The 22,524-nt window shown below is 34.2% G+C and overlaps 3 protein-coding genes across 3 annotated transcripts; 2 read left to right on the forward strand and 1 right to left on the reverse strand.

The window, feature by feature from the left end:
• The first annotated feature begins 11,517 nt into the window (after positions 1-11,517).
• On the forward strand, positions 11,518-13,853 carry LOC114356294 (Golgi to ER traffic protein 4 homolog). The gene is made up of 4 exons (XM_028309382.1): positions 11,518-11,705; positions 11,784-12,066; positions 12,179-12,489; positions 12,570-13,853. The coding sequence occupies exons 1-4, from the start codon at positions 11,593-11,595 to the stop codon at positions 12,814-12,816; spliced, it is 954 nt and encodes a 317-aa protein (XP_028165183.1). The 5' UTR covers positions 11,518-11,592; the 3' UTR covers positions 12,817-13,853.
• On the reverse strand, positions 13,527-15,565 carry LOC114356296 (nudix hydrolase 8). Its single transcript, XM_028309383.1, has 4 exons — positions 15,294-15,565; positions 14,956-15,047; positions 14,615-14,825; positions 13,527-14,503 (listed from the first exon to the last, which is right to left on the reverse strand). The coding sequence occupies exons 1-4, from the start codon at positions 15,397-15,399 to the stop codon at positions 14,130-14,132; spliced, it is 783 nt and encodes a 260-aa protein (XP_028165184.1). The 5' UTR covers positions 15,400-15,565; the 3' UTR covers positions 13,527-14,129.
• Positions 15,566-18,913: 3,348 nt separating this feature from the next.
• Positions 18,914-21,901, forward strand: LOC114356293 (nudix hydrolase 2). Its single transcript, XM_028309381.1, has 6 exons — positions 18,914-19,103; positions 19,180-19,301; positions 19,729-19,820; positions 19,891-20,101; positions 20,179-20,651; positions 21,782-21,901. The coding sequence occupies exons 1-5, from the start codon at positions 19,036-19,038 to the stop codon at positions 20,559-20,561; spliced, it is 876 nt and encodes a 291-aa protein (XP_028165182.1). The 5' UTR covers positions 18,914-19,035; the 3' UTR covers positions 20,562-20,651; positions 21,782-21,901.
• Positions 21,902-22,524: the final 623 nt, after the last annotated feature.

Genomic DNA, 22,524 nt, shown 5'->3' on the forward strand with positions numbered 1-22,524 from the left:
CGTTAATAGCCCTAGAAAATATCCTCAACTATGCCCAATAAAAATCTTAGCCTTTAATTTTACTGTTTAGTACCTCAAAAATGAAAAATGAAAACCTCATTTTCGCCATTTTCTCTGCTACCCGGCCTTAAAGCAATATGTTTGATTAAATACTACAGCAAGCACTGCTGTCTGTCAAAGAAGGGACTTTATTTATAAAAAAAAGTTTTCATTCTCATTCTTATTGCTAGAAATTATAAATTCAAGACTGTTGATTCCGGAAAAATGTGTACCTATTGCCTACTAAGGTCACATATGAACAAATCACTTGAATGTTTATACTAGTTTTATGATTGTTTCTTTTTTATATTAAAGAATAAAAATAAGTGTATGTAGGTATATAAAAGTGAACGTATTCGTAAACACGACAAACTATATGATTGAGTTTTTAGAAAATCAGCTCGATTGCATTTCAAATACACAGACATTTAAACTATCCAAATACTATATGCGTGCCCACTCTAAGGTATACTCTACGCGACTATGCGTCGTATAAGGTGTTTCCTAGCCCGAAATATATATTACTTCAGAAACAATAAAGGTGTGCTTAAACGTCTTGACGTTGAGATGGGTTATGCGAGTGATAATGTCCGCTATAGGCACTGTTAACTCTGCGACTTGCGCTATTTAGATTAATGCATTCTACATGTCTCATGAGATTAGAATACTACGCATTTTAACACATAAAACTGTTTTTAAAACATGATTTATATTTTATTTATAAAAATAGCATTTTAATTACTCAGGCAGAAGTTTGAACCCCAAATGTGAGTGTTATTGTTTATCTTATTAATATTTCAACCAACTTCAACATATTTATGCCCGCGTCATGTTGATTTGTCATCCACCAAAACAGCAGTGAGAATTAATTTATTTGCTTCCAATATTAATGGGTGTGCGCGTTGTACTTAATTAATATTTCATTATCGTGGACCAATAAAATATTCCATTAGGAAAGCTCAATGATATTGAACGAACGGTTGAACGAGTAATAAAATCAAAATTGCTTTTTATGTGTCCGAATATCTGAAATTAGAGTTAATCTAAAAATGCTAATGTAAATACCATTTCATTGCGCCCTATTTTTTATTTCAAAAGTATAACGACGTACCTACAATTTATTATAATTAAATCATAAATGAATGAAACTTACAGGATTCTATGGATTACTGTAGGTACAATAAAATTGAATCACGCATTAATGTTAATGTCTGCTACCAATACTTTTCAGTTTACGGTAACAGAGCTTTATTAAACAAGCGGCCAATTCATTAGGGTCGAATGAATTTATGGAAATGTAATCGACATTATTGAGTTTGTTTACCTCCGCCCTTTCTGAATAATGAAATGATATCGTTATAAAACAAAGTAATTTGGTGGGAGATTAACGGAGCGAAAAAATGTTGGTCGCATGATTTACCTGGCCCATTCGTCAGCATTACGGCGACCACCGCCCCCGGCACAAATTATGCCAAGTTCACCTCAAGTTTGCTTTTACACAAACATTTTCTGCAATCGTTCTTTGGCTTAAGAAATTGTTTTATGAGAAGATCAGAAGTAATCTCTAGTAATGGATTGCTACCATTTTTCATCATTCACTTTACCATTTACTCGCAATATTATATTAATTTATTGCTTTATTCTTCTTTCTGCAAAATATGGGTCTGTAGCTGCCGTTTCAGATCTATTTATAACGAGATTGGTGGGTACATTTATTGCCTACTTATACAGAATATCCATCCCGTCAACTGTATCGAGCCAATCATATTTGAGAACATCGGTTGGTTAGTTAATTTATGAAATTGCATAGTTGCTCTGGATATCAAAATTATTAGACATAGTATTTTAATAATCCTGTAATGAGTGTGGTGACAAAGCTGTATAATTCCGTCATGAGGACCTGAGCGCAGTGACCTCGCCGCGGCTGCTGCGAGGCTGCGACGTCGTCGCGCGTCGCTAAAGCGCTTTGAATATGTATTGAAATGTCGCCGCTTAGCATAATGACGCCGACGCGACACGCTCGTATGACGCAAACGCCAATAAATAACAACTCCACAAGGAACTTAGATCCTCTTACCCAGTTTCCGGGTGAAGTTTTAAAACACAAACTTTACCAATAGAGCCACAAATCACGATAGTTTTATGACCTTCCTATAAGTTTCATCTAAATTATTATAATATTATCGTGAAAATCGCGTTCACAGTCTTGAGTGGAGACCACTGAAAAATGACAAATCCTGAGTACTGCCCCAGAGAACAGGCATGTAAAGATATGTAGGTACAATAGAGTGTACAACTTTTTACAATGCAGAATATAAAATCACTGGAGATAAACTGGCTAGTTCTGTAAATGTTTAACATAATATTATGAATGCAGTTGAAAACTCAAAAGATGTCACGTTTCCAGCATAACAAAGTTTGAATATTGATACTACGACTTTACCACACCTGGGAATTTGGCAATGCGTCTTGGCATTCGACCGACCAAGTTGGCACGAAATTGAAATAGTGTGACTAAGGGCACTCCGACTATTCCAAGTAGTAACTAATGATACTTACATTAGCACCCGTGTCAAATATGCTAAGTTACTCAACACTTAGCAAACTTATAAAGATTTGCTTTATAACTTTAAATAGAAATGTGGAAAGTCTGCACAAATTCTATACAGAACATTAATAAGCGACCAACAAAGAGGTTTTCGTCCTGACAAACTTACAATTGCTATTGCTACAAAGGACGTCAAAGATATAAGTTACGAAATAGCGGACGAAACGAAAAGCCTCACAGAAATTCCATTGTAAGTTGTTAAATATTACCATTTCAGTGAAAAGCACGTTGGTAATGATAGAAAAATATTTAGTTGCCGATCGTTTACTAAGTTTTAAATCTATGTCTAATTAAGAGTAAATAAATATGTTGCGATTCTCTTTGTATCCAATATGAACGAACAGTACAGTCCGCTTCACTGAGTGATACGCAAACATGATCGTTGAATACATTTATGATTTCTGTAGACAGGAACCGCATCATCGACGGGGAATATCGTAACAATACTAACCCCAGGGGAAATTTTTCAGCGTTAACAATAAGGTCGTATTTCATTTTCGCGCGAAAGATTTCAAAGTTGCGTTATTATGTTGATGATCGTTTTTTGAAACATTATCGTGATTAAATCTTAATCACACATAGGATTTTCCTGCACATTAAGGTACAAAAATGATAAATCGTAATCGTAACCTGCGAGAGTTATTATCAATGTTAAGTAGGTAAAGAGTATTGAATATTACTCATAGTTGATTGAGAGTTGTTCTGCCATCGTTAAATCTGTTAAATTCCATTTGAACCAAATCAGAATAAAACGAATTGTTAGGTAACTATCAGCGGAGCTGTAATACATTTTGGTCTGTTTTACCCGGGCCGGCTTATACGGCCACACAGTCTGGGGTGGCGGGTGACCCGGGTCTGTGCCGCCTACTGCTACACACCACGCTGCTATCTCCAGCGTAACCAGCAACCAACTATAAACCGGCCATTTATTAATGTTTGCTGTTCCCCATGTTAACAGGGCACTAACATAAATTATAATTATTATTAATACGTTAATACCCGCACCACATGTTCACTTGCTTCGAAGGCTTGAATATCCCAATTTAGTATCCCAATAAGTCCTAGCGCGATCGATTTAGTTCGCGAGGTCGAGGACGAGAATAGTTAAGTTCTTCGTCTCATTCTTAATGGTCGTAATTTACATTCAGCCTGGCTAGTCGTGCGATGTAACCTACGGGGCTACGGGAAATATAAATTGCAGTACTAATTGTTCGCTTGAGAAATGCTTCACAGGTAAGCCCTTACACCGAGACAAAAGGCGCGCGCTTTATGCAACATTTTTCTTTATGCAAAATCTTAAATACATTTTCGCTCCGTATTTTAAGGAAGTTATGTGGAACTTAGGAGAAAATAAGTTTGGAATTGTATAACGTGGAAAATCTATTACCCGACGTTACTTATTGGGTAACTGGAAACAACCTTTTGCTTTGTATTATAAGTACGCTTAGGTTGCCAAAGGATTGCTAGAAAATGTATTGAATAAAAGTTTCAAGTACTTTTCTCAAGGCCTTGGGCGCTTTCGGCTACGTAGAGTTTCGGAAATGCTAGTTGCAGGGCGGCTTCAAACAAATAATTACCTACTATTCACATAATTATTATTATTGATTTTGAATTACTAATACTAGGTATATTATTATGTAGATTTTCTGAGCTTTAGGTGACAGTAATTTGATGGATTCAAAACAATGCAATTTCACAAGAAATTGCCTGGCCATCGGTGTTTCTATTTAGTACGAGAGTGCCTATAAATAAATTAATACATTCAATGAATACAATCTTCAGATTGCTTTGCATCGGAACTTTTCTAATCAATCAGTTCATTCGATTAGGGCGTTGCGTCGAGTAAATGGACATTTGAAGTCCTTGTCCTTACAGATTGCTGGATTTTCGCAGCAGATAGCATTTTGTTTTCTCTTAATTACTTAGTTTACTATTGCATTTTGATTGTATATCTTTTATTGAACAAAATCACTAATAATATGACTTTAATATTATCAGGACCTTTAGCTAGTTGAGTATAAAAAATATCGTTGACCCCTGCCATTTGGCCCTCACTGGCGGGCATCGAGAAAAAAGTTGGATAACGTAACTAGTTGTAATATGTTATTCTCAAAATATCTCAAAGAGGATTTACTTTAAGTGTCGATGTTAGATATGCTTGCAAATGGGTGGCCGTTCTGGTTCCCATTGTCGACGAAGGGATAAGTGGTGCCATTTATCATGGTGTCAGCGTGTGTACTGTGGCCAGACTGAAGTGCAAACCATCTCAGTCGAACTAGTGCTCTAATTGCCGCCGAGACATCCGACCGGACCGGAATCTACTTACCCGCGAGTAATAGACCACTTGGAAGTGATACATTACCGTTACACAGCTCTACCCAAACTTGTATAAGCCGAAAATCGAAACACATTGATGTTGTACGTGAGCCGAAAACTAATAAATAAGTATGTAATAAATTTTCCCACCCTGCCTATTGATATTTTGATAGTGCTTCGGAGTACTGTAATTTAGGTATCCAAATAGATAGGTGTTTGTATTAGATAACATATTATACGCATTAACAGCATTTCTTGTAAAAGGAAATAAGAACATTTTATTCGTTTCAAATAGGTAGGTGTAATAAGATTTGATAATATCATATCATACCTCAATAAGAATCACCTATTATTAAGTATTTCAAGACGACGACGAAGACAAGATCACGATTTTAGGATCATGTTGTCCCAGTGCAGCAGTGTAACAAAAAACTCATACTTAGAAAAATAACCATATCTAAAAATACTGGTATCTAAATAGCTCTATCTTATCGAAGCAAGTTCCACAGTGAAAACTGCATCCTCGAAGTATTTTTTGTACTTCTTTTTGCGCCTTTGCGCGCTGCTCTAGTTTAAATAAGTAACTTGTCCTGTCTAAATTTTGTCAACATTTCAGACATCCTCTTAGATTCCCAAATAGAAAAGCGTAGAAGAGAAGTGGGTATTAGTGGCATAAGCCTCATAAGGAACATAAAGGCTTCTGTGCAGTTGAGCCACATTCTATCTGGCAGTCTGCCCGACTTGGAGAAAATTGAAAAGTTCCGATACAAACGCAATTTCTAACTCATCGCCCGCAAATATTTATCGGCATACCCATATTGCGCTTTTTTTCTTTTATTTTTAGGAAGAACGATGTATCCACTTTTCCCTGGAAGTTAGCGTTATATCTAGAGTTAAAATAAAAAATACTGATGATTTACCTACAACCTCTTAAACTTTTTATCTCATTGTGACAAGAATCTATATTAATATTGTAAATGCGAAAGTAACTGTCAGTCTGTCTCTCTTGCTTTCACGCCTAAATCAATGAACCGATTTTAATAAAATTTGGCATAGAGATAATTTTTATCCCGGTTTTTGAAACGTGGGCGAAGCCGCGGGTGAAAAGCTAGTGTTTTAATATCTCCAGTCTAAAATATATTTAGGTAATATGTAAGTATTTTATTTTATCACTCAAGAACCTCAGATTGACTGAATTGTGCAAATATCTTGAAATTAGGTAGGGTCTCTTACTTACTTACTACTTACTTTACATAATGCCTATGCCAATGGGCGGTAGTCTAGTGATCTCTGCCATCAAATGACTCGCAAGATTAGAGGATTACTTAAAACGTCATAATTTATGAGTACTTATTTCGGGCAGTAACTTTAATCGGCCAAAACCTTTTTCAATGGTGGGACCATTATCGTGCTTGGATTGCTCAGCTTTGCTCTCAAAAACCATCAAAGGTGGAGGAGGTGCCTTAAACTGGAATGAACAGTCGGCTTACAGTAGAAACGACAAAATTAAAATACAAAACAAGGTTTTTATTCTCATTAACTAACAAATTAGTGCCAAAATGTTCGATTTGACCTATTAAATCTGCCGTGCTCTGCATATTTTGGGAACAAATAATAAAAGTTTATGAACTCGGTCTAACTTACGCAATAATCGCCTTAGTTCGGAAAAAATCTCATTACATTTCACAAGCCATAAAAAGAAACCTGATTCCCCCACTAGAATCCTTTGGCCGGCGTCCAACGATGCAGGGAGACAGTGACGGAGTCGAAGTGATTTATTCAGGAAACCGATATGGAAATAATATTACTACAACTCCGACAACTCGACAGAAATAATGAATCGTATAATGATACTAGCAAGTTAAGGTTTGGGACGCTTTATTATTGAACCTACACGTGATGTGGCATGTGATCTATCACGTGGCATGGTAAAAGTTACGACTCACGTGTTACGACCTCGATCACGGTCACACAATTAAATGCAGATTCTTCATGCAAAATGTATAAGGTGTTACCACTTGTCATAAACATCATGGGTTCCTAGAACATTCAGAACCTACATATTTTAGTTGTCATGTGGGATATCTTGGGCGGTGGTCACGGGGTTAAATAACTGCGAGAGATACCTAAGTAGGATATGAAGTGCACGATTCGTTATTGTTTTTCGCTAAATACTTAATGTGTTAAAAATTTCATTGGTGGTGCGCAAAAATTCTGCACCAAGACAACTTCTACAAATAGAAGGAGTAGGTACATACTACTAAAGTCGTATGTAGTAGTAGTACTTAGATTGGTAATGTAAGTACCTAACAAAAGTTTTATACCGACACGCAAGCAATTATGTAGGTAGGTATGTACCTACAACTAAAGGTATTGCACTTAGTTAATAGCACTTCGTTGTAGCATAGCATTTCGAGGACCTTAATTAAAACGTTATTTTGTCCATACTCATTAACTGAGCAACACGAAATGAATAATTAACCCGTATAAGAGTTTTAAATTAAATACGACTCTTTGGAGACCGACTTTCAGAAAGGACCCGCAAGGTACCTACTTAGTTTGGGGAGTAACCCTTTGAAATATCACGAATGGTTGTAGTACCTACTTATGTAAAGTAAGTAGCTGGAAGAAAGCTGTTACTAAACTTTGTTATTTATTCACTATCGAGGATCATTTTATAATGCTACATTCAAAACTTTAAACTTAAAAAAACGGGTTAAATAATTTTTTTAACTTACAGTAACTAAATATGTAAAGAAAATATTGTTGACAATAAAAGCGTCTAGCGCGAAATTTGATCCCAATGAATTTAAGGGTAGGAAATAATTTTGTACTACCTAAGTAAGTAGGTACCTACTCAACTTTCTTAATATTTTACTTATGTATATGTGGTTGTCTGCTATTTTTCGGTCACCCTTTCCTTGGCATTCATTTTAGTGATCTTTTAAATAACTACTTACTAAGTTCCTCCTTTTAACATCTCATGTAATAAAGTCAGTGGGCTATGCTTACGTATCTCGATAATTACCTACATAATAAATGGAATAGGATCCTAAATATTTAATTACATCTTATTTACCTACCTAGTAAGGTAAATAAGATTTGAATATACATAACATTTGATTAGATGTTTGGCCTTTACCTTAGACATAGTTAAGTAATTATTTATTTGAAAAGCCAGTTTTAGACAACTTCTCACGTACCTACCTACTTCGGAATGCCGAACTCCAAACAATGAATAAAATAAAACATCCCCTGAGGCATTGCCCCAGAGCAATGTCTTTTCTTTACACCTCAGTAAATCCTTAGTTCTATCCTTTATTTACAAATTCTGCCATTGTCCGATACCTTGCTGATTTTGTATGTTGTTTTGGGAAAAAACAAGCAGTCGCATTAGATAAAAAACTGCTTACTGTAGGTAGGTCTTTTTTATTACTGTAGATATTTACTTCAGCTTTAGGTACTTTTTTAGACTTTATATTGTTGTTTCTCTCCATAAGGTCACCCAAAGGGCGATGGAGCGTGCTATGCTCGGAGTTTCCCTACGTGATCGAATCAGAAATGAGGAGATCCGTAGGAGAACCAGAGTGACTGACATAGCCCACAGAATCGCTAAAATAAAGTGGCAGTGGGCGGGGCAGATAGCTCGTAGAGCTGATGGCCGGTGGGGCAGGAAAGAGTGGCGACCACGAGCCGGAAGCAGTGCCGTAACTAGGGCGGTGCCAGCGGTGCCCAGGCACAGGGCGCAGACCCTGGAGGGGCGCAGAAATGACCCGACCAGTATCTAGTTTTGTTTCATGCATGGTAGTTAGTAGGCACATTTTGTTTTATTGCGAATATGGTGTAGACGCGCCCTCTGTACTATCTATATCTATATGGCATTTTTCAAGAGATCTTGAAACAACAACACTTGTAAAGATGGTTTTACATTTGTTTGATGTGTCGTGACGTGACGACGCGTCAGAACGGTATCGGTTTCATACATTTAGTACTAGCTGGTGCCCGCGACTTCGTCTGCGCAGGATTAGTATTTCGAACAATATGTTTATAAATTGTAGCCCATGTGTTATTCTGATGTATAAGCTATATTATTGTAAAGTTTCATTAAAATCCATTCAGTAATTTTTGCGTGAAAGAGTAACAAACATCCATCCATCATCCATACAAACTTTCGCGTTTATAATATTATAGTAGGATGGTAACGTTCACACTAGTGCGTAACGATACAGTTCTGACGCGTCACGTCACGACACATCAGATAAATATAAATCCACCTTGTCTTGCTCCCAATATTACATACACAAACAAAAGTTACCTATACCGTAACTATGAGACAATTCTGTCTATATTCATTTGGAGGGCGCCACTTCTAACTTAGAAGTTCTAAGCAAATCTATCAATCTAGCTGAGGAGATGTACATATAGTTCACGTTACGCTGTCATTGCTGTCAGCCACATTCATTGGTCCTCCCCAGTCCTCCCTTTATCTTTGATTTTATTCATTAACTACGTGCGGCGTTACTGACGCACTAGCGTGCGAGAGATAGATAGAAAATTTATCGTTCGACAAGAGTGAAAACAGAGAGCAGAAATAACAGGAGTGGAACTGACAGGCAATCCCCTCTAGCAATGTAAGTAGACCAGTGGTTCACTCAGTTTATAAAAACTAGTTGCAGCGCCACCAATGACATATTCCAAATGTCACTATTGAAGAGTAACGTGCTGCGATAAAAATAGTGAATTGCAGTGTTTTTAATTGTAAGAAGAGATCTGAAACATCAAATCTTGAAAAGGACAACATTACATTCCATCGGCAAATATTATTTTATTTATTTCACATTAATTAATACACTAAATTTGCAAAAAACTAAATTTCTAGAAGTGTTGCCACTGGAATGACTGGAAAGCAAAAATTCCTAATTGTGTAATATTTTAAGGATAGTGTACTTATAACAATATAATCGAAATTCTATGCAAACAATTTGATACTGCCAATAGGTGTTCTCTTTTATGATATTTGTTAGTATTAATACATTATTAATAATCACTGATAAATGTAAATTCATTTATTACTTTTACCTCNATATCATTTTTTTAAACGAGCCATAGACTACTATGAACCATAGAGCAATGATTCTCATCGACAAAAATATCGATAGTGTCTCAGCGCCATCAGCTGTTACACAAATGTCATTACCTCGTCCCCCTCAGGAAATGGCGAAATTTTTTTGTATGGAAATAAACGCGCGCTGCTACTCCTGTTATTTCTGCTCTCTGAGTGAAAAGGATGACTTACAAAACTAAACGATTCACAAACGTTCCATTCTGCCGCGCCGTCCCACCCAATGTTCGGGGATTCCCCGATACATCGAGAATCACGCATTCAGATAGCCGCAGTGTTGCCAGAAGGTTACTTTTGTAACCTTTTAGGTTACTTTTGAACTGCATTGGTTACTTTTAGGTGATTTTTTAACATTACGTGCTCTGTGGGATAAACTGAGGAAACTTGCGGGTGAGATGATACATGGTAGTAATTCCGTAAATAATGCACATAATGATTACTATGTTAGTGACCATCATGAAGCTAAAGATAAAAGTTTAAAAAAACAATATTAAAAAAAAAAACAAAAAGATATGCAGTAACGTTGCCGGTTTAGAGATACTACTGTGGGCACGCTCGTCTTCATACTTTTGACATGCTGCATCTATCCATATCTGTGACTGTGACTTGCTGTGACTAGTACCACAGAATACATAATAGTAGCAACAGAAATTGCACTCCTTTGTGTAGGATCAGATGCCGACATTTTAACGGTAATAATAATAATGCGAAATATCCAACGCACATGGTGCATTCGAAATCGCACCTTACTACTACGCTCACAAGAGCGCATTTTTTTTGTGTTTAGAATTGATCTACGTCACCGCTCAAGCGTCAGGGTTGTATGAGCAAAGTAAAATAAATAAAAACTTAATTTTAAGAAGCATTTATTGTATTTACGATTAGAAAACTTTAATCTAGTGGAGTTTGTATAATCGTACCATCTCTAAAGTACCTATTAATAAACTTCAGTGTTGCGATAATTCGAAATTAAACAAACAGTTTTAAAAGGTGTAGTGTCGGAAAATAGACACGGTGAAGTAAAGTTAATGTTTTTATTAGCTAAAATAATTTTTTTGCTATAGTTTTTTGTCATAAGTATTTAAAAATAATTTATTATTTAAAAAGTGTAGTTTTTTTTTATTATTTAAATCACTACAGTTAATTATTACTCCTAAATATTACAATTTTTCATTAAAGAAGAATAACAGTGCTGTTGGAATAATAAACCTTAATTGCGACGATGATCGACCGAGCGTGTATAGAAATACGCGTAAGCAAACAGGCGCGTGGCGGCCCGGACTGATTTGCAACTTGAAGTTGTCGCGCGCTGTAGGTAATTATCTCGGCCGGCATAGGCGAGTGACGGAGGCCTGCTAGTACGGTGAGTTTCTGAACTGTAACCACATCTGTCAAATACATGACAGATCCGATTTTGACACGAAACATTTTTTGACATTGACATCTGTGGCTTATTGGATATCTATGGCGTAAATTGTCGTGTGTACGAAGAAATTCTAGAAAAACCATGGCTGCACGCGGAGAAAGGGGTGTTTTGCGAGTTTTAGATAAATTAGAAGCATCAGTAAATGCTGGTCAATATTATGAGGCCCATCAGATGTATAGAACTCTATATTTCAGGTACTAAAATTGTGACACCATTTCATCATAACCAGAACAACAACTGTGTTTTATTTAACGTGACAATTTACATTTCAGGTATCTTAGCCAAAAAAAGTATGCAGATTTATTAAATTTATTAAGTAAAGGTTCTACATTACTGTTGGAACATGACCAACAAGGCAGCGGAGCCGATCTGGCTATCTTGCTTATCGATGTTCTAACAAAATCGGAAACAAAACCATCTGAAGAATGGATTGTCAAGATAGCCAAGTTATTCGAGATGATGGATACAAGTATTCCAGAGCGCGAAACTTTTTTAACGAATTCTGTAAAATGGTCTATGGACGATAATAAAAAAGGACATCCATTATTACACAAGGTAGGTATTGGATACTTCAATGTCGACTAATGTTTATATCCTATCTCCTCCATCATGAAGTGGCTCCTGCCAACGGCTTGTTAAAAAAGACTGATAGATTTTTTTGTTACAGAAAATAGCAGAAGTATATTGGCGTGAGAAGAAATACACTTCAGCTCATAAACATTTCTTGCATTCCTGTGATGGGTCATCTTATGCCAGCATGTTAATAGAGCTGCATACTACAAAAGGCCTGAAGTCAGAAATAGACCTATTTATAACACAGGCGGTCTTGCAGTTTCTTTGCTTGCGTAACATACAAATGGCAAATGAAACTTTCAAAGAATATACTGGCTCTCACCCAACAATAAAAAATGACAAAGGGCCACCATACCTATTCCCCTTATTAAATTTCCTATGGTTTTTATTAAGAGCAATAGAGCAGTAAGTAAAGATTTTGGAATTTTCAGCATATTATTATTATACTTGTTCAATGCATATAATAATAAGTGTATTTTTTTCAGGCGACACTCAACCCAGTTCAAAATATTAAGAAACTGGTATGCAATTAGCATTAAGAGAGATCCTAATTACTCGGTTTATTTGGACAACATTGGGCGTATTTGGTTTGGAATCGAGATCCCTAAAGATAACAGAAATCCAAATTCCATGTTGGGTGGTCTCTTGAAGTCAATAATAGGTGATGTTGATAGTTCTGACGAAGAAGGCGAATTATTGAGCCGTAATACTACAGCTCCTGATTTAGATTGATTTCATTTAAGTTTCCATAAGTTATCATCAGCTTTATTCACAAATACATTTGTTTAAATTATTACACTATGATTAATGAGTCTTAAAAATGAATTTAGCATTATTTTTGATGTTGTTTCTGTTAAAATGATTTGATCTTTTTAGGGGAAACTTAAATAGTCAATTCTATGAATTCAAAGCTGTCATAAGGGAATGAAAATGCTCTAGTTTTAATCAAAAGAGAATGTACTTTTCTATTAATGAATTTGTTAAAAATTTGAAACTAGCCATTTTTCGTGTGCAATTCTTAGAAAAGAGTGACAGACCTAATAATATAAAGAATAGTTTATAATTATTTGAAACTGATAAAATGTTTACCTATGCTACAATTTTAATAATGGTGGAAGGAATAAATATTTATTTTTGAATTTAATCATGTTATAAAAATCCCTTAATTGGAAGGACTGGCACAGTATCAACACACATAAAAAAAGATAATCACTTACATTTAAATAAATATATTTATGAATTTTAATTTCATTATAAATTTCTGTGTATTATTACAAGTATTTAAGTATTTAAAATATTGCACATTAATTATTATAATACCAACTCTTAAGGTTAGGTAAACAATCTTAAGTATATTGAGATGATAATAATAATCTTTGAAAAGATATGGAATGCTTGCAATTCTCATAAAAATTACAATTGAATAGTTTTTCAGTGTGGTAATTGAAGGTTAACATATTTAGACACAACTTAAATTAAAAACATCTTATTATACCATTACTTAAGTAACTAATTCCAGGGTCATAACAAATGTCATTAATTAAACCTAACACAGCAATCCAATACTAATAATTCCATTGTGTAGTGGGGTTCATAAAAACTTAAAATAATATAGGTATAATATTTTCATATTATTATGTAGCCTCCACACTGAAAATGGTTATTAATATTGAATGTTTTTAACTTTGTACTTGAACTGTTATTTAAGTTACTAAGCAATTATGTAAACAATCACCATAAAAAATATAATCATTGGACGAATCCAACTAAAGATTGTGACAAAATATCTTAAAATAAAATAATTGGATTACTCTAGGAGCAATGTCACTGTAAGTCATTAAAAGCTTGTTTTAAATATTTTGTTTTAATTATAAATATGAAAAGTGTACCTACATACATACATTAGCTAGTCAATGTCAATAGAATAACCAGGAGGAAGGTAATATACCATAATCCCATATGCCATAAAATCAATTGAGCTATAAATTACTCAGATTTGGATCTTTCTAATTTACATTACAATCCTTAGATGTTTTGTTAAAACATTACAAATCTTCCACTACAAAAGAGGTAATTTCTGTAGTTAACTTTCCAAAGTGGACTGTACTTTTATCAAGATTAAATCTTAATTTTCTATTATTTAATAAATCTAATGCTTGCTGAACAATAAAGCGATTGAAACCATATACTTCTGGATGAGACAAAAACTCTTGAATATCCATCCATTTGCAATCTTTAATTTCTATATCTGACTTCTTTATTGTATCTGATGTGGCCTCTAACATGACTACAGCATAAATGTCAGAGTTGCCAAACATCCTGTTATGAGCATGCCTGAAGGTAACCAATGATTTAAACACTGCATCTATACCAGTCTCTTCTTTAATTTCTCTTACTGCAGCATCTTTGATGTCTTCACCTGAAATTCAAATTTTATGTCAATGTTAAGAAAAACATATTATTTTGTGGTAAAAGAATGTTTTTATAAAGTATCTACTAACATATAGATTGAATAACTTGTATGTCTAACCTCTTTCAACATATCCTCCAGGAAGTTTCCAGTGACTAATTTCTGCATGTTTTTCTACCACCACCAGCATTTGGTTCATGTCATTCAAGACTAGTCCACCAACACCTAAGTTGGTATGGCATGCTGGTGGTAAATTAGCTGGCCTGTCTGTCGGCAACCATTTATACATCATTACAAAATTGTCTCTAGAATGGTGGAAGTTAAAACCTTCCTGAAAGAATAATCAATTATTAGGTGGATTTATAGCTCCCATAGACATCATAGTACATAATAATATTAAATATATGTACAGAAATGTAGCTTCTTCAGTTTATAATAAAAGGTAGATGTGGCATATTTACATTTGCTAAAAGTGGTACCCAATCAGCATTTTTTATGTCAACTTTAAACCAAATACATCGTCTTTTCTCTTCAGTCCACTTTTTAAGTGAATCTGTAACATAAAATTATACAGATATAAATGGGATTAAATTCTTAAGATCGTTATGGAGGGATTATGGTACTGGAATAGCATAACTGGCTGGAATAATAATGGTTTATAACTGGTAGCACTAAAAATTAATAACTTGCGCACTATAGAATCAAGCTTACAAAAAGTAAAGGCCACCTTAGCGAAATCTGTGGTATTTTCCTCACATTCATTTATCAGTGTAAGATTGCTATCTAAATACCTACTTACCAGAGATTTGGCGTTTGAAATTATTAGATTCGCAAGGTTCTTTTTGAGAATCTACGGTGACACCATTATATCGATCAACAGTTCCTAAAAATGTTACTGTTTCCATTATGTATTTTTTTACTTTTCTTGTTACTTTAAATTATTACGTTGACCTTGTTTGCCGTATTCCTAAATGCAAATTAAAATTCTGTAGTCTCGCTCGTTCAAAATACTTTACTTCCGCATTTTGACATTTTTGATAAGGTCTCTGGCTGCTGATAACAAAACCACAGAATAAAAAAAAACTACAGTCTAAAAGATACCAAAGATATCGTAAATCCGAACTAGTATCGTAATAGGCCACAGATATGGATTAGAGTAGATACAGCAAGTTGATCGTCAAAGCGTGCCATTCCGATATGTCCAAATGGACATACATGGTCGAGTGATGTTCATGTAATCCGATTACAACAATCGGTTACGATGATTTTACGAGGACAGTAGTACGAACACGGTAGAAAGAAGAAATTATTTACGGATTGAGAATTGTAATTAACAGCACAAGTAACAAATAATTAATTAGAATAAAGTAGCAGTAGAAGAAGTATAATGTAGCATTGTTTTTAATACATATCCTGCGATGTACTCTTAAGAGTTAAAACCATGGTCCCTGTATGTGGTGCACTCATACCGATCCCAAGGAACCGTACTTACTCATAACAATAAGACACACACTGATGCATGTATTCATGCACTTGACAAATTTATGTCTTGAAACGCTGGTAGGGTAAAAAAAATAACGAGATTAGACGATTTGTAAGAATTAATTTATTTTAAAAAGGTAAATAAAGATGTTTTTGGTTTTGTATTTAACAAATTATCAGTTTTATTGGAATTAATTAATTTTCGAATCGAGTCACACGATATCATTCGATGACTTTGCAAATGCAGTACGATGATACGATTACTTTTACGTTGCGGCAATCACTAAAATTCGCTAAAATTAATTAATTCCGATAAAACTGATATTTTGTTAAATTTATAGCTAGTCTGACTGTGGATTAAAATAATTTTGTAGCGGTCGACGTTATTCTACAATTCTACATTATTAATTTGCAAATAATATTTTTGTTGTGCCTAATGTTTATGAAAGTAATGATCGTTATTCCACTATGTTAAATAGTACCTACTAGTAATTCATACTAATTCCATACTTTTAAATATCCTAGTAAGTAAATGACATAGTTTCATAAAATAAAGGCTATTTTACTCAAGCTTTTTATTTTTAATAAATGCAAAAATGCGTAGTTTTGCCAATACGTTTTCTTTCATAAAGCTAAGTCAGGTACCTAGTTTTGAAGATATTTCTAAACGACAAAATCTCGGCCGTCGTATACATAGACGTAATAGAGTATACTGCGATCACTGACCTAACTTCTTGATTTGTATATTTCGACGTTATTCAGTGCACTCTGTCTTCCGCGATCACTGATCTAACTTGTTTTATAATTCTTCTACTGCTACTTTATTCTAATTAATTACATAATATTTGTTACTCGTTGCTGTTAATTACAATTCTCAATCCGTAAATAATTTCTTCTCTCTACCGTGGTCGTACTACTGTCCTCGTAAAATCATCGTATCCGATTGTTGTAATCGGATTACATGAACATCACTCGACCATGTATGTCCATTTGGTCATATCGGAATGGCAGGCTTTGACTAGCAACTTGCTGTATCTACTCTAATCCATATCTGTGGCTTCATACAATTTTTGACACATGCTGCATCTATCCATATCTGTGGTATATAGGCGCTTTTTTTAGAAATCGGTGGGTCTAGACAAAGTGTAAATTATAATCGCAAACCAGTCGAAAAGTGGTCGAAAAGCCCCTTTTTTGTATGGAGTTTTGACGGATTCGATTTTCGATTCGATCAAAAAGTACGTTTTGTCTAGGGGGGCAGCAGAAATGTCATCATATGTCCAACTGACATAAAAATATTTTTAGACTGTGAACTAGTGATGCGACAAAACCTCTCGTTAATCGCGAAGTGAAATATTGTAGTACTTGCGTATCATCGCCGGGTGATCGTCAAAATACTAAAAATATGCAACAAAGTCGCAACGAATGTGAACTGATTATGAAATTTTCGAGAACAGGAAACAAACTGTATACACAGATGTAATCAAAAAACACACTGGATAATAAAACAATCAATGATATCTGTAAAGTTATTAAACTTCAAATANTTTAGCTTCATGATATAGTTCCAAAATACTGGACTGTCCTGTCGATGACATTGACAGTGGGGCGCCACCGTCAATACCGGATCGCTGGTTCAGATTTTTGCCATGTTGGAAACCATATAGTTGAACGATGGTAGCGCCCCCCTGTCATTGAGTTTGGCGGGACAGTTCAGCGTGGGTCATCTATAACACATGATTTTAAACGTCAAGTCAATTTGACAAGTCTCACAAATTTTCATCGTCCACGTACCTATTTTGCATAAAGTTAATATTCCTTCGGAAGGAATATTAACTTTATGGTATTTTGCTAAAATAATTTGTTTCAAAGATTGATTTCAAACTTGTAACGTGAAAATAAAGTTGGTTTCATGGGCTTGTTACATAATGTGTATGATATTATGAACACGTAAGTGATTATAAATATCCTTGGACATTTTTACACTGCGCTGCTAGTCCCAAACTAAGCAAAGCTTGTACTATGGGTACTAGACAACGGATATAAACTTACTTAAATACTTTTTTTTTGTAAATACATACATATTATACATAGAAAACACCCAGACCCGTCACAAAAATTAAAAATCATCATTTCAATTTCTGCCCGACCGGGAATCGAACCCGGGACCTCTCGGCATAGTAGTCCGTTCTGAACCACTACACCAAACGGCCGATTATGGTGTAATTGTGTATGAAAGTGTTTGTTTACATCTCTGCTGGATTCTAAAAAATCAAGGTATACTCTACTGTTTCTTGAATAAATTGACTCTGTTAATTTCCGCGCAGTGTATTCCGCCATTATGCAGATTGTTTGCAAGTTTAGTTTTCCACTAAAAATAAAACTGTTCCACCCTATCAAAAAAGGGAAGAAGGAATTATTTCTGTCTCTTTTCTATAAAAAATATTCTGACCCTCCCTCCACCACTACATTTTAAAAAAGTGTAATATTGACTGGCTGCTGCACGTATTTATTTGCTGTATCATCTATCTATATAGTTCCAAAATACTGGACTGTCCTGTCGATGACATTGACAGTGGGGCGCCACCGTCAATACCGGATCGCTGGTTCAGATTTTTGCCATGTTGGAAACCATATAGTTGAACGATGGTAGCGCCCCCCTGTCATTGAGTTTGGTGGGACAGTTCAGCGTGGGTCATCTATAGCATGTTATAGTTCCAAAATACTGGACTGTCCTGTCGATGACATTGACAGTGGGGCGCCACCGTCAATACCGGATCGCTGGTTCAGATTTTTGCCATGTTGGAAACCATATAGTTGAACGATGGTAGCGCCCCCCTGTCATTGAGTTTGGCGGGACAGTTCAGCGTGGGTCATCTATAAATCTGCGAGTTACCTGTCAGATTTGACATTCGACATAGAGCCGTTAGATAATCTGTGGGCGGCCCCCCACTCTGACTCTGTCTGTCGTTGTCGCGCGCTTTGTAATAATAAAATTATCAAGAAAGTGTTTTATTTATTTTAATACAGCTTTGCTTTGATTGTAACCGTTCCAATAAATGATTATCACAATGTTCTCTTGTAAGAAACTTTCTACGCAATACAATACTTTGAATAAAGTTTTAAGGTAGGAAGTAACTTATAAAGATAGATAGTTCTCTCATTCGTAGTTGATTTTATTGAAACTAAACAATTTGTTTTAGATTTTATTGTAAAAGTGCGTCACATAATTTAATGTATAATGGGAAGAAGGATAGGTTCAATGGCATCACTGTCGACTTACAGGAAGAGGGATGCGATAGTAATTTTACTAAGAAACTTAAAGGTTTGTTAAAGTTAAGACTTATTTGACTAACAAACTGGTGTAGGTATATCTACTAATCCTAGTGGCTTGCTTTTGTTGGTTATGTAAATATTTTTCTACTCTGTAAGGTCTTAAAAACTTATGTAGTTTAAAACATTATCTTTCTCTTTGCATAAAATAAAAGATTAAACAATAGCTACAGTAAGCAATTCCTAATGATTGCTTATAAAATGGTTATCTGTAAAGTTTTGTCAAATTGATGTAGGTAATTTACAGTTATTTTATCTGCAGTCCGATGAGTAATATTAATTAACTCTTATATTATGATAATGGCAGTATTATAAGTCAACCTGTTATAGTAAACAACTTATGACATTATGACATAACCATAAAAATATGCATGCATTGTATGATTCTATGATTGTATCTTTCTTATATAAACTTACAGATTCACTAGATAAATGGACAGCGGAAGGCAGGAGATGTATATGGTTTAAAGTGAACATAAGAAACTCCAATTGTGTTCCAATATTAGCACAAGTAAGTAATAAATAGTCAGATTATTTTTATTATTGACTTAAATATAAATGAAAATTTCATATATCTTTAGAAAGGTTTTAATTTTCATCATGCCAGAGATGATTTCCTCATGATGTACAAATGGCTGCCCAAGGATTCAGAGCCAAACTTACCGCCAGCTTCTCACACAAATTTGGGTGTTGGTGCCATGGTGTTCAATAAGAAAGATCAACTTTTAGCAATATCTGAAAAACATTATGAATACCCTCATTGGAAACTCCCTGGTGGATATGTGGAGAAAGGTAACTCATCTGCATTTATGTAAACAAATTGCTAAAGACCTCAATTTAATAAGTAACAACCCTATAATTAATTACAGGAGAAGATTTAATTGATGCTGCTATTAGAGAAGTAAAAGAAGAAACAGGTGTGGATGCTGTATTCCAGTCATTAATTACTTTCAGGCACACCCACAAAATGATGTATGATAATTCTGACATATACGTGTTACTAATGATGTTGGCACTCACAGACAATATATCCATATCTGATAGAGAAGTCAAAGCCTGTAAATGGATGGATGTCCAGGAATATACTAACCACCCCCATGTACATGAACTGAATAAGTTATTTGTACAAAAAGCTCTAGAATATAAAAATACAAAACTAAAATTAGATTTAAAAAAGAAGAAAATAAATTGGGCCACAATATCAAGAGAAATGAATTATTTAGTATTAGAAGATGCAAACTATGAAAAATAGTTAAATGTATTATTTACTATAAATAAATTGTTATTAAATCGGAATTGTTGTAAATAAGGGTTTTATAATATTTTTTATTTCTACATAATATACAGTGTGAGTCACGTTAAAGTGTACATATGAAAATAGATGAAACTAGACCTATTTTTATCGACAAAAAAGTGGTCAAAAATTTTTTAAGATTTTTTTAAAAAATATTATAGATTTTTTAAAAAAAAAATTATAGATTTTTTTTTCTTTCAAGTACTTGTTGTAAAGAAAACGTAATAACTTTTAAACTAAGAGGTATATCCTGATAAAATAAAAACAGTAATAATGCTAAATAACAGACGATACTAAAAAAATACATAAAATACTCAGAAAATACCAACAAATAATAATAAATGATAGTTTTTGAAAAAAATCTGCTTAAAAATTCGTATTTTTTTGGTTATTTGATAAATTTCTCCAAAAAATGCCCCTATAAAAGGTGGTTTTTATTACTTTGAATTATTCTCTATCGTATTACCTTTGTAAAACCAAAAATCGCATGTCTCTATCCCTATCACAACATTTGCTATGATCGTTTGAACTAAGCCTCTCCGGGCGCGCCATTCAACACTTCGCTAACAACGAAACTGAAAATGGATCTAGATTTGTAATTTTGATAAAGACAAGTTAGATTTCAAGTAAAAATAAAAGATTTCGAAGTAAAATAAGCATTTTAGTTAATATTAAAATTGTCCCTACCTGTAGAGGAGAATAATGTTGTGGTAGGCCTTTGTTCAAACTATCATAGCAAATGTTGTGATAGGGATAGAGACGTGCAATTTTTGGTTTTACAAAGGTAATACGATAGAGAATAATACAAAATAATAAAAAACACCTGTTATAGGGGCATTTTTTTAAGAAATTTATAAAATAACCAAAAAAACACGAATTTTTAAGCAGATTTTTTTCAAAAAGTATAATTTTTTATTATTCGTTGGCTTTTTTTGTGTATTTTATGTATTTTTTTAGTATCGCCTGTTATTTAGCATTATTAATGTTCTTATTTTATCAGGATATACCGCTTAGTTTAAAAGTTATTACGTTTTCTTTACAATACGTAATTGGAAGAAAAAAAAATCTATAAAAAATTAAAAAAAAAAACTAAAAAATTTTTTCACCTCTTTTTTGTCGATAAAAATAGGTCTAGTTTCATCTATTTTCATATGTACACTTTAACGTGACTCACACTGTATTTATTTTATGTATAAAGGAGGTGAGAAATGGATTTATGACTTGTCTTACTTTTTAGAAAAACTTGTTTTGACTTTTTGAGTAGGGTTATAGCTACCTACTTGCCTGAATGTTAATAGTGAAACAATTATGTTCTAGTTAATCCTTAAGTACGAGAGCAATAAACACTATGTTATTCTGAATCTATGTCAGTTTTACTTTAGTCTAAGAAAACTCTTATACCTATACACATACTTTAAATTATAGTTTGTACACCACCTTTTAAGGCCATGATTTCCCAAATTGTCGATATTTGACCGATTTTGTTTGCAGATAGCTTCTAAATGAAAAGATATTTTAGCAAACAAAAAATTGTACGAGTAAGTTAATGTCTTTAACTAGGGCGACAACTTTTCCAAAACACGATATTGCATAGTTTGTCCGATAAAAAAAATCCCAAAGAAGTACGTCGACGGCTTTTTTGTTTTACTCTCATATATTCATTTTTAACATTTTACACTTAAAATATATACTAATAGATGGGACTTTGTATTTTCTAGGTCGACAACTTTTCAAACTTTTGTTATTGCGTCTTATTTAGTTACTATGTTGAAAAAATGTGAAAAAATCGGCCATGACGGCTTGGACAATCTTAATCAGTCGCGCGGTGGCGCTTACGGAGGACGGACGCGTGTCAGTTTTATTCCTGTGACAGTTCGCGACTTGTCAATATTTTTGACAAAATCGCCTCTGTCTGGCGGGT

This window comes from Ostrinia furnacalis, unplaced genomic scaffold (genome assembly GCF_004193835.3).
Source record: "Ostrinia furnacalis isolate ACB-3 unplaced genomic scaffold, ASM419383v2 OfSCF2716, whole genome shotgun sequence".
In the NCBI taxonomy this organism is placed as follows: Eukaryota; Metazoa; Arthropoda; class Insecta; order Lepidoptera; family Crambidae; genus Ostrinia; species Ostrinia furnacalis.

Coding starts and splice junctions, on each gene's coding strand:
- LOC114356294 (XM_028309382.1), top strand. CDS start 11,593: ATGGCTGCACGCGGAGAAAGGGGTGTTTTGCGAGTTTTAGATAAATTA. Junction 11,706..11,783: donor TATAGAACTCTATATTTCAG/GTACTAAAATTG, acceptor TTTACATTTCAG/GTATCTTAGCCAAAAAAAGT. Junction 12,067..12,178: donor GACATCCATTATTACACAAG/GTAGGTATTGGA, acceptor TTTTTGTTACAG/AAAATAGCAGAAGTATATTG.
- LOC114356296 (XM_028309383.1), bottom strand. CDS start 15,399: ATGGAAACAGTAACATTTTTAGGAACTGTTGATCGATATAATGGTGTC. Junction 15,048..15,293: donor TTTCAAACGCCAAATCTCTG/GTAAGTAGGTAT, acceptor TTTATGTTACAG/ATTCACTTAAAAAGTGGACT. Junction 14,504..14,614: donor TGGAGGATATGTTGAAAGAG/GTTAGACATACA, acceptor TTTGAATTTCAG/GTGAAGACATCAAAGATGCT.
- LOC114356293 (XM_028309381.1), top strand. CDS start 19,036: ATGATTATCACAATGTTCTCTTGTAAGAAACTTTCTACGCAATACAAT. Junction 19,104..19,179: donor ACTTTGAATAAAGTTTTAAG/GTAGGAAGTAAC, acceptor AATTTGTTTTAG/ATTTTATTGTAAAAGTGCGT. Junction 19,821..19,890: donor GTGTTCCAATATTAGCACAA/GTAAGTAATAAA, acceptor ATATATCTTTAG/AAAGGTTTTAATTTTCATCA.